The following is an 11,955-nucleotide window of genomic DNA, read 5'->3' on the forward strand; positions in this document are numbered from 1 at the left end:
ACTTCAGAGCTGTGCAAAAGGAAAACTCACCTTGAGAATTATACATATTTCCTACAAGAGAGCTGGAGAGGGATTTTTCCCAAGGACATGTAGTGATAGGACAAGGGGGAATGATTTTGAACTGAAGAAGGGCAGGTTTATGTCAGATATTGGGAAGACATTCTTTACTGTGAGGCATTGGAACAGGTTGCCCAGAGAAGCTGTGGATGCCCCATCCCTGGAAGTGTTCAAGGCCTGGTCAGATGGATCTTCCAGCAACCTGCTCTAGTGGAAGGTGTCCCTGCCTATGGCTGGGGGATTGAAATGAGATGATCTTTCAGGTCCCTTCCAACCAGAACCATTCTATGTGTCTATGAAATGCTTTCCGGGGATGAACTACAACAACGGGAATATAAGTATTGCAAGTAAAAGAAGAGCAGGTTCAATGTTAAATATGGGTAAAATAGGTACTAATTTAGGTCTAAAACCAAAGGAGGCTTTAGAACCCTCTGAGGATTGATGATCAGACTGGTCAAGAATAGCCTGAGGAGATGGCAACACAATTGTGGTAGGAAGTAAGGAGAGAATACAGAAAGATGGAGCATTAAAGCACAGCAAGGTGCTCCATTTGAGCCAAGAGACCCATGACAAGACCACAGCTTCTGCTGCACTAAAGCTGATGAATGTTTTTCAGCTTTCATGAATCAAACTCCTTATTTCATTTCCTTTGCTACAAGTGAGCAAAATAGCAAAAGATCTCCATAGGAACTGTTTGGCTCCAGTACTCAAAGAAAAGGAATACAAGACAAAATTTCCCCAAGTAATTTAAACAGATCTACAAATTGAATGCAGCATGTGCTAGCTGATAAACAGGTATTTCACATGACTGATTCCAAATGCAGGGAGTCTCTTTTATAGTTACGGTGACCCAAGATTATCTTGCCACTGCATTTTGTTGCAGTATGTTTTACAGTTAGAGCTGATAACATAGCTGCCAAATCCAGTTTAATTTCCATAACTCAAAAAAGAAAAAGCACCGAGGGAGGAATACATTTGACTGGATGACTAAGACAAAAATGCCTAGAAGAAAAACTGCTTGCAACAGACATCAGAAAAGCAGTATATCAACTTTTCAAGGTGGAGTGACATAGCTGGGTTTGTGAAACATTTTGGAGACAGCCTGTAAGCGCATCATTAAAAAAAAAGACATACCAGCTGTATTGATTAGCCTTAAGACAACACACACTGATGACAGATTTGCAATACCAATAACTGTTCCATAATTACTGGTTTCTTGTTGTGGGGCTTTATTGATAATTCCATACCAAATCAGTACAAAAATCCAATTATTATCAGAGTTGAGAGACTGTATGAGTACAGTTAAATTACACACGTGCTCTGCTTTCACTTATATTAAGCAACTGCCTTCCTACAGCAAAGATGTTATTTTTAAGAACTCTCTTCAAAAAGGCAGTTAGCAACCATATCAAGCATTTTGTACACTTAAAGGGAAAAAAAAAAAAGAATGAAAAAGTCTTACTTTTCGTATCCAGCTGAGCTCGGTACTTGTCAAATCCCTTGAGTCGAACTCGCTCTCCCAAGAGCTGAAGAAACTCCTCAAAGGCTGGACCGGCTGATTCATTATTATACATTTCCTCTTCTGTGCTTTGCCCAGCTTTGCAGTACATGATACCCACTTTAAGCTGATAACTTAACTGCAAAAGGAAAAAGATTAGAACTTTAATATATACCAAGTGATGAAGCAACATATGCACTGAATTCACTTCCCACGTTTTCGTAAACCCATAAATCATGAGTGAAAAAATACCAACTATTCAGTCTAATTTCAAAAGTTAGTCGAGTTCCAAATACTCTCATTGTTTTCTATTGTAACTGCCTTGATGATGGCAGACTTAATCTGAAGATGTCAAAATGCTGTCTGAAGTGAAAAAAACGTGAGTGTTGCTTATTTCCAGGAGGACAACACTGCAGCTTGCAAGTGCATGTCTAACACTGAGCCACATGGGAAGTGCTGGCTGAGTAAAGGCAGGAACTTGACTCTCACTCAGGCTGGTACCATGGCTGCCATCCTATGCTAAGCCTTCCATGCAGAAGGGTAGGGCACATCATGTGCTTGTTTCTTAAACAAATGACAAAATGAACTCTCTCTAATTTCAAAGAGAAGACGGAAATTATTCACCTGTTAGCACATTCATCTGTTAGCAATGATGAAAGACTCCATGGTATTCAGTTGGTCCTCCCTGACTTAAATATGATGATAGTAACAAAAAAACCAGCTAAATTGAGAAATGTCGGTCATATCTTGAAGGTTCTATTTACTACCATAGGTCTTCAAATACATTTGTGCTTTTTTATTTCTATTTTCCCTCTATTTTCCTAGCAACTGATGTTCCTAATACAGCAGAAACTGAAGATGTAAATAAAGTCTTTTACCCAACCATAATTGTGACTCTTCAAAGCAAACAATACTTTGCAAGCTGTGTTTCTACCAATTCCAAATTGATACACACACACACACAAAAGGAGTACACTGGCATCGTTTGCATTTGGACTACAGATAGACAAGTTACAGAAGGGAAGAAAGCAGCATCCACAGCCATTTAACTGCTGTCTCCAAAGCCAATTTCACAGGCAGGAACTCTGATTGAAGGAAAACAAGGGAGAGCCTTGGAGTTTATGCATGCAATTCATCTGGTAGAAATACATCCCTATTGCCCAGTAAATAATCTTTCCTCCCACACATGAATTTTTGCAGAGGCTCTAATTCAAATAAACACCAACCACATATGCCAGAATGAAATCATAAAAAAATCTATCATAACTGGAATGAGATTTACACTACTGGTTAGTGGGAAGTGAAAACAGTTATTTGCAAGGGCATTGGAAGCAAAGTTATCTGAATATACCGTAATTTGTTCTCAGAAGATTCTACCCCAAGCCATGAGGCAAAGGATTTTGAAGTTGCTAGAACGATGTGGACACACAATGAAACTGAAATTCACTAATTTTAACCTATTATATTTATGGTGGGATAATTTAAAGGCCTTCAGAAGTGGTTCTACTCTGTCTCTAAAGAAAGTAAATTTTAATATTTAAAAACCCTGGAAACTGATACTTTACTGCCTTCTTCCTTTACTACACCAAGAATGAATGATGATGGGGATCAAGTATTAGCAGCAGAAAAACAACGAGGGGAAAAGAGGAGTAAAGATAACCTGGCTTGTTTTCTACTGCTGAAGAAATCATTATATATAATGAGTCACAGTTCTAGGCTGCTTCTTTTCTCCCCATGACAGAATATCCCTTATTTCATCATCTGACACACTGACTTGAATCTTCTAAACACTTCCAAATTTCTTATGACAAAACTCAAGTACAGCACAAAATCATGAAATCATTTGGGTTGGAAGCACCTTAAGGATCATCTGGCTCCTGAAGTCCTGACGTTGGGAGCAGGGACACTTTCTACTAGACCAGGTTGTTAAAATCCACATCCAACCTGACTTTTAACACTTTCAGGGATGGGACGTGCCCCGCTTGGCAATCTGTTCCAGTGCGTCCTGCTGACAACGTGGTGAGGGAGGAGACAGGAGGGGAGCGAGGAAGCGTGGTGAGAGGTGGCACCACTGCTGTTCCTGCCCCAACATCTGCCATCACTTTCCATACTGTCAGAAGCAGGTCCTGTCCTGGACCATCCAGGCATCTTCTGCTCAGATGTGCCTTCTCCAGTCCCACAGAAACAAGATGGGTGCAGGTGCTTCATGGAACCACAACACCTTAGCTGTACTGCTAACTACAATAGCTTCTAGGAATTTCACTTAAAGAAGTTAGGACAAAGAAAATTATTCTCGTGAAACACACTTGCACTATTTTAGCTACAACTTTAGGTGAAGGAAGTTATTTTCAAGGGCATAACTATAAATGGGATCTGCAGCACCAATGAGCAAGCAAACAACCGTGCTTTATTGCTTTGAAAATGTCAGCCTAAGAAACTAAACAAGGACTATGCAAAGAGCAAGATATGCCTGCTAGCTGTGTTCTTAGATTTACTAATTTTTGCAAAAAAAAGTTTCCTAAAGGACAACACAAATTGGCATTTCTGAATCAAAAAGAGCAGATCTGGAGAGAGGCATGCAGTCCCCATTATTACACCTCCTCCTGCTAAACCTACAGTCCTTTGGAAGTCCATTCATGACAAGAAAAAGTGAAAAAAAAAGTTGAAGTATGAATTCTGTTGTGGTAAAACTACTAAAGCAGCATCTTCATTTTAATAATCTGAAAGTATTTACATATTCATATATGTGGGAAAAGTGTACTTTAAGTATTTATCTAGCACTCACACAAGACAGCAGAAAGTATATCTTGGATTTAACCAGTCAGCAAGTTTATATTATAAACCTGGAATTATATTAAGAACCAAGTGACATTTCACAGTATTTCTGTGAATGAGGAATTGCCATAAAGATTAGCTTCAACTGAAATAAATCAGTAATTGCCCTAATATTCAAATTTTTAAATCATATTTGGAAGCAAACTTACAGTAACCTACCATGAGCTCTGCATTCAAGACAAAGATTAATAGATGGTGATTAGCAAAGAAGATAGTGCAGCCCAAGGAAATGATTGGATTGCTGTTTAACACAGAACCATTCCAATAGATGCATTTTAATAAATCCAATAAAAGAACAGCTAGGTGACAAGCAATGAGGACCATATGTACGAACAGCAGATGTTACCACTCTAGCAATCTAAGAGGAAGTAAGGAATGAGCAACTTTCACATACACCGCCAGTACAAAACTAGGGCAAGAAAAATATTCCCATTCTAACACTGAATGACACATGCAGATATTGAAAGAGTAGAAGAGACCGAGCTCAGCCATAAGAGTGATATGAAATGCAGAGAAAATATGTTGCAGTGAAAGACTTGAAAAGTGCAATCTGTTTAGTTTATCATAAACAAGACCAACAGATGATATAATCACTGCATACAAAAACCTTTGCTGGAAAAATAAATCTCACACCAAAATGACTTTTAAGATGTCGCAGAGAAAAATATCAGAAGTCTTAAAGCTGAAGGCAGATAAATTTAAATGAAGTGTAAAATCTTAAATATGAAAACAAACAGCTGCTTTAAAACTTCACTCAAATACAAAAAAAAAAAGACATCTTATTCTAATGAAAACTGATGCATACAAATTTGGCTCAGTGAAGGAATTCCTGGGTGAAATTTAATGGCTAAGTCAGGCTAAGGTGACTTTATAATCTTAACTCTTAAATTTACAAAACACTTTATCTGCTATATCAAACAGGCACCTGCTCACGCTGTAATGAAACAGTGTGACACTCAGCAAGAAGAAGTGATCAACATTCTGTGTACTTAATTAGTAGAGCAGCTGCTACCCAATTTTTGTTAGCTTAGAATTGAAAAAATGCAGCTTCTAATTAGTACAGAGTGTACTTATCTTTTTCGGCTAGAAGTGTCAAACTGTTTCATTACCATAAAAACAGAAAAGACTTTGATGCAGATAATAAAAATTTAACTATCGCTCTCCCTTAATGATTTTCAAAAGCTTAAGTATTAGAAAGCCATACTATGGGAGTTTAGTAACATATAGGATATGTACTAAGGATATTTTAACCTCACATTTTTGTCAGATGTCATAGAATCAGAGTGGTTTGGATTGGAAGGGGACCTTAAAGATCATCCAGCTCCAATCCCCCTGCCATGGGCAGGGACACCTCTCACTAGACCAAGCTACTCAGAGCACCATTCAACATGGCCTTGAACACTTCCAGTAAAGGGGCACCCACAGCTTCTCTGGACAATCTGTTCCAGGGCCTCAGCATCCTCACAGCAAAGGACTTCCTCCTAACACCTACTCTAAACCTGCTCTCTTTCAGCTTGAAGTTATTTCCCCTTGTCCCCTCACTCTCTGCTCATGGATAAAGTTTCTCTCCCTCTTTCTTACAGGCTCCCTTCAGGTACTGGAAGGCCACAGTTACATCACTCCAAGCTTTCTCTTACAGGATGAACAATCCCAGTTCTCTCAGCCTTTCCTCACAGCAGAGGTGCTCTATCCCTCTAATCATCTCACAGCCCTCCTCTGGACTCACTCCAGCAGGTCCTTGTCCTTCCTGTGTTGGCACCCAGAGCTGGATGCAGCACTGCAGGTGCTCAGGGGTCTCAGCAGAGCAGAGCAGAGGGGCAGAATCCCCTCCCCGGCCCTGCTGCCCACGCTGCTTTGGATGCAGCCCAGGACACGTTTGGTTGTCTGGGCTGGGAGTGCCCATGGCTGGGTCATGTCCAGCCTCTCACCCTCCAGCACCCCCAAGTCCTTCTCAGCAGGGCTGCTCTCAATCTGTTCAGTCCCCACCCTGTGAATAACAGAGGTGCAGCATCTTGCCCATGGTCATCTTAAACCTCATGAGATTCCCATGAAGCCACTTCTTGAGCTTGTCCACATCCCTCTGGATAGCATCCCATTATTCAGGCATGGCAACTGCACCACTCAGTTTCCCAACTTGCTGAGGGTGCACTCAATCCCTTTATCTATGTCATTAATGAAGACATTTAGGCCCACTATGGACCCAAGATACACCACTTGGTCCCTGATGTCCACTGTGACTCTGAGCCATTGACCACTACCCTTTGGATGCGAACATCCAACCAATTCCTTATCCATCCAACAGTCCACTCATCAAATCCATCTCCCTCCAATTCAGAGAGAAGGATGTTGTGGGAGATCATGCCCAAGGCTTTACAGAAGTCCAGAAAAACAGTATCTGTAATCCCTTCCTTGTCCATTGATGTGGTTACTCCATCATAGAAGGTCACTGGGTTGGTCCGGCAGCATTTGCCCTTGCGGAAGCTGTGCTGTCTCAAAACCACCTCCCAGTCCTCCATGTGCCTCAGCACAGCTTCTAGGAGGATCTGTGCCATGACCTTCCCAGGCACCGAGGGGAGACTGAGGTTCCCAGGGAATCACCCTCTTTAAACTTTGGTTTGTTTCCCCTCTTCCAGTCTTCTGGGATTTCCCCTGACTGCCATCACTTTTCAAATGACATGGAGAGTGGCTTGGCAACTACATCAGCCACTTCCCTCAGGACTCTGGGATGCATCTCATTGTGTCCCACAGACTTAGGTACATCCAGGTTTATCAGGCGGTCATGAATGTGATCTTCTCTTACAGTGGGAGGGACCCAGTCCCCATCCTGGATCCCTCCATTCAAGAGGCATGGAAAGAGAGGTTGCCAGTGAGGACTGAGGCATGCACACAGCTAGAAAACGGCACTACTGAAGATCATTTTATGATCATAAAATTCACTTCAGTCATGGACTTTCATTTTGCTATCTAAGCTGTAGCGCTGATGAGCCTTGGTTCCATCTTTAAAAGACCAGGAGACTATCACCTCATGGAAAACTATTTTTCTGAAGAAAGCCTTAGAATATTTTGCTGCGTAATTTGCTCCAAGGGAAAGAAAAAAAGAACACCAACAAAAGGAAACAAGACAGGCAGCACCCTGGTCATGGTTTAGTCAATACAGTATTACAAAGAAACATTTAGCACCATGAGAGACTTCTCTTCTTAGTAAAACAGAATAAGAAAATCAGAACTCCCTCTTTCCCACAGTCTTTGAAAAACAATAATGCTGTCCCTTTTAAAAGAAATTTAAACGAACAACTGCCATAACATTAATCCAAAACTCTAGGCTACCTAGAAAAATGAGCTTGATTTCATACATCCCAAATATTCTGCAAAAGCTGGCGGAAATAAATGCAATGTAACTCTCCCCACAGATGACAAGTTTTAGTTTAAATGAGGCATTTCAACAGACTGACTCTAATCATACAAAGCTAAAAGATAATTTTCCAATTCATGGCAATAATCTGACAGATTAACATAATTTGTTTAATTCTATAACGCTGCACTTACCCCTTGCTCATCAAGCTTCATAAGCTGTTCTGTGACTTTAGGAGTGTTAAAGGCCAGCCTTAGGCAGTGGATATTCAGCTCGGGAACCACATATTCCAGCACTTCTTTTAGGGGAAGTCCCCTGGCTGTGCAATGCTTTGCAGTAGAAGGGATAGCATCTTCCAGCACAGAGCCTCTTAATGTCATGAGCTATGCACAGAAAAGAAAAACAGCACATTTACTGAATTATGCACTGAGACTGACTAGCAATAGCAGTGGAACTAAACATTCTATATTTCCAATTCTCAGTAGAGATCAAGGGCATTAAGGAATTTCTGTTAGCATGAGACCAACACAGATAGACAAAATGTCACTCACTGATAACAGTAACCAGACTACTTCAAATGATTCATCAGATTTTAGTTTTACAGGCAACTACTACCTGGAAAAATTAGAATTAGTATGGTATTACTATATTATATAGTATTTCTATACTGTAGAGCATTTAGAAGTAAAAAGTACATTTTTCAGCTCTACCCACTGCCACATATAAAAGTGAAGAAAGCAATTTCCCCCCTCTTTGCTTTGCTAGCTAATAGAGCTCCTGTAAGTTTCTCAGGATTTAACCAAACCAACCTTCAGCATTTCCTCTGTATTGGATGTTATGGAATAACTCACATATATTCTGTGCAAGATAAAAGTGTAGCAAAATTCTGTCAGGAGGTTCCTGGATTATACAGAAATCTCTTATCAATGCTGAACAGCACATAATCCCCATACATTCCACTTGGTGCTGCCTGCTCACTTCCAGTTTCTTTTACTTTCCTCCCTAAACTGCTTACCTCACTGGTTCTGAATATGATCCGGTAGTTGTACTGAGGTCCATTTTCTTTGATTTCCTCTGGCTTCTCTCTTCTTATACTCACAGCTACTGGACCCAGGTTCTCATCTGCCCCAAAATAGTTCCAGTGTTCTTGTATATGAGAGGGAAAAAAAAAAAGTCTTGCTTACTTTTATACTTTAACTATATTTTCATGCTTGATTGTTACACTGGAAATAAACTACCAGGTCCATGGAGTCAATAAGAGCATGCCTTCAAGTGGTACCAGGATGTCATTCCTGTGCTTCACTTCTCTCAGGAGCTTCTTTTATACAAAAAGGCTGAAATTCAACATGGCATCTTTGCTTAAATAGGCCCAAAAGAGGATACACCTCTTACATCAGCTTTTATATTGCCATCTGTTTCATTCACACTGAACTAAGTAAGTACAACCAATTTCCCCCCTTAAAAAATAAAAAGAAGGAAGCCAAATGCACCAAAGTGGGAAACTCAACAACCAATGTTAAAATAGGAATGTCAAACAACTGCATGTAGCAAAGGATGTAAATTATTTATTTTTGTTTGACTGTGTTTTGCTTTTTCCATACACATTACTCAGTGCTAAAATGGGAAAAAACTGATGAAGCTGAAAAAGAAGTTAAAGGCTTGTTCACAGTAAAAATATCAAATCACAGTACCACAGAAGAACAAGGCACAAGAATAAAATGACTAGCATAAATATTGAACAGTGAAGTGTTCAACAACCCTTAAAAGTGCTAAGAGTTCAGCTGAAAACCAGTCTAGTGGGGAAGGCAGCAGAGAGGAAAATACAAGACTGGGGAAATCACTCACTAGCTGAACAGCAGATTCTTTGAGAAACATTTTTATATTCATCTAACTATAGACATGTAAAGCCAAACGTTACATGAAAAAAAGTTAGAAAAGCACATTTAAAAATCAAAGCTCAACAATTTTAGAGATTGGAGTTGAAGGCTCTTCTATGGAACCTTTGGAGCATTACAAACTATCTTGACTGATGACAGAGGCATATCACCATTAAGGCAGCAACATATAAACAAAGCTGCACGTATCTTAAGTGACTGCTGAATTTAAACATACGTTCCCTAGAAAAAAAAAATTTAAGAGGAAAGTCAAAAAATAGGAGTCAAGCAAGAGAAATAAGTCCCATATCATCATTTTCCAAAAGCTGCATATATGAATGAATTTATACACGACAGAAATAGAAAGTTAGAACCAAGTGAAAATTCACCAATTCAAAAAAATGTGAAATTCAGTGGGATAAAAAAGAGATGTAACTGTCCTGACAGGAAATTGCCTTTATTGCCATATTACCTTTACTCACATAGATCACTTGTTATTCTTAAAACAAGCAGATTTTTAAATAAGAACTTTAGGAGCAGTCTAATATGAGCTATTCTACTATAGAGATAAAATGTAAATATTTTAACATCATCATCAAGAACTGCAGCTTCAAAGATAATAAAAATAAATATTGAAATATACTCCATCTAAAGTGAATGGCAATCATTTTTCCAATTAATAATATTGTTAAAGATTTGGGAGCCTCATTTTCTACTGGAATTCTTTTAAAACTTATACTTACTGATTCTTGCAAAATCTCCCTCCAACAGTAAGTGCTTTCACACAGCTGTCCAGCACTTCAAACCCTTGGGGGCTTTACTCAAGTCCCCAGTGTCTGGCATTTTATTATCCTTCACTCATTGTATTCTTTTTAAGATTTCGGAACATGCAAAACATAAAAGAACCAGGCTTGCAGTATTAGAAGACTTGCTTTCTACCAAATTCCTCTGCAAGTCACGAAAAGCCAATACTCTAAACAAAGGTAATTAAAATCCAAAATTCTTCTAATACCTTGTGGAATATTCCGTAAATATTGTCATTAAACTTTGGGTGGCTGAACAGTGAGTGGGGAAATACTAATAAATTAGATTATTTATATAACCCTAATTTCATTTTCATGCTAGTCCACAGATATAAGCCCTGTAAATGCTAAAGATATTCTGTTGTTCAAAATTTCCAACTATCTTACGAATAACTCTAGTCTTCCTCTTGCATTAAGTAGATTGGGGTTTTTTTCGGGATGTTTATAGCTCACCAAACAGTTTATGACAGACAATGTCAGCACAGAAGCAGCACAGTCTTGGAGAAAGATTAATTTTTGAATCAGCATATTACGGCAGTTTCCAAATCCTGAAATAACTTGGCCATCCCCATACTAAACTGCTTAGTGACTTAGAAACAATGATGTGGCTTTGCTTTTATAATAAAAAAACTTGAAGAAAAAAGATCTAGTGGTCGTGCATACAAAGGGTCCAAACAATTCATTAGTTTTCTGTATTGACAGCCACACAAAACTGGTGTAAAACTGATGGTAAAACTTGTGTACCCTGCAACCACTCGAGCCTGCAATTCAGACAGAGTGTTCTCTGGAGGAATCATTCTACATCTTGAAAACAGAAGGGTAGCAAGAGGAATGTTTCAAACTGCATACACATACACAAAATACACATACAATTCTGTATCATTTGATTAAGCTTTTTAACTAGCTCCTATTGCTTTGGAAAAAGGCATGAAGTAGTATAGAACTTTACACTTCTCTGCTAAGAGGAAATGTCTTTTATTCTCTTTTCCTTCAATCTGCATTGGGTGGTGTCTTTCTTGCTCTGCTTTGCACATCCGTCGCCCTCTACTAGCATTTACTACTGGGTTTTCATTCTTTACCTTCATCTTCATTCTTTCTCCTCCCCCAAATCCCATCTCTGTGTTCATTCTGCAAGCTCCAGTATATATCCCTGTACCTGACTACTTTTCCTTCTGGTACACTTTCTTGTACCTTCACCATATTTTCCCTTAAATTCTGAATCTCCGTACATCCAACTATTTGCTCTTTCCAGTGCAGGAAAAGAAGTAGCAGGATTAAAGTTCAAAAAGCTTAATATCCAATGTAAAGGGATAATTAGTTGTTTTATTGGGAAAACAATGGCTATGTCACAATTATAATTCAAGAACTTGATGTCAAATATGAATACCTCACAAGACAGCTTATTTCACCACATCACACAGAAGCTGTGGAATTGGAAACAACATTTCTCAAGCTTGACATTTAATCTAAACAACTGCTGAAAAATCATTTCACATACGGACAATTGGGACAACTAGCAGCAGCCATAAATTAATC

At 39.1% G+C, this 11,955-nt stretch overlaps 1 protein-coding gene across 1 annotated transcript in view; it reads right to left on the reverse strand.

Annotated features, from left to right (window-relative positions):
• Positions 1-11,955, reverse strand: part of SIPA1L1 (signal induced proliferation associated 1 like 1) — a 195,459-nt gene that overhangs the window by 51,798 nt on the left and 131,706 nt on the right. Inside the window, 4 exon segments of the mRNA XM_066186979.1 lie at positions 1,520-1,694; positions 7,937-8,125; positions 8,758-8,888; positions 9,855-9,859. Of these exon segments, the coding sequence (XP_066043076.1) occupies positions 1,520-1,694; positions 7,937-8,125; positions 8,758-8,888; positions 9,855-9,859 (500 nt within the window).

This window comes from Chamaea fasciata, unplaced genomic scaffold, assembly GCF_029207755.1.
Source record: "Chamaea fasciata isolate MVZ Bird 193981 ecotype frontalis unplaced genomic scaffold, bChaFas1.0.hap1 SCAF_7, whole genome shotgun sequence".
Taxonomy (NCBI): Eukaryota; Metazoa; Chordata; class Aves; order Passeriformes; family Sylviidae; genus Chamaea; species Chamaea fasciata.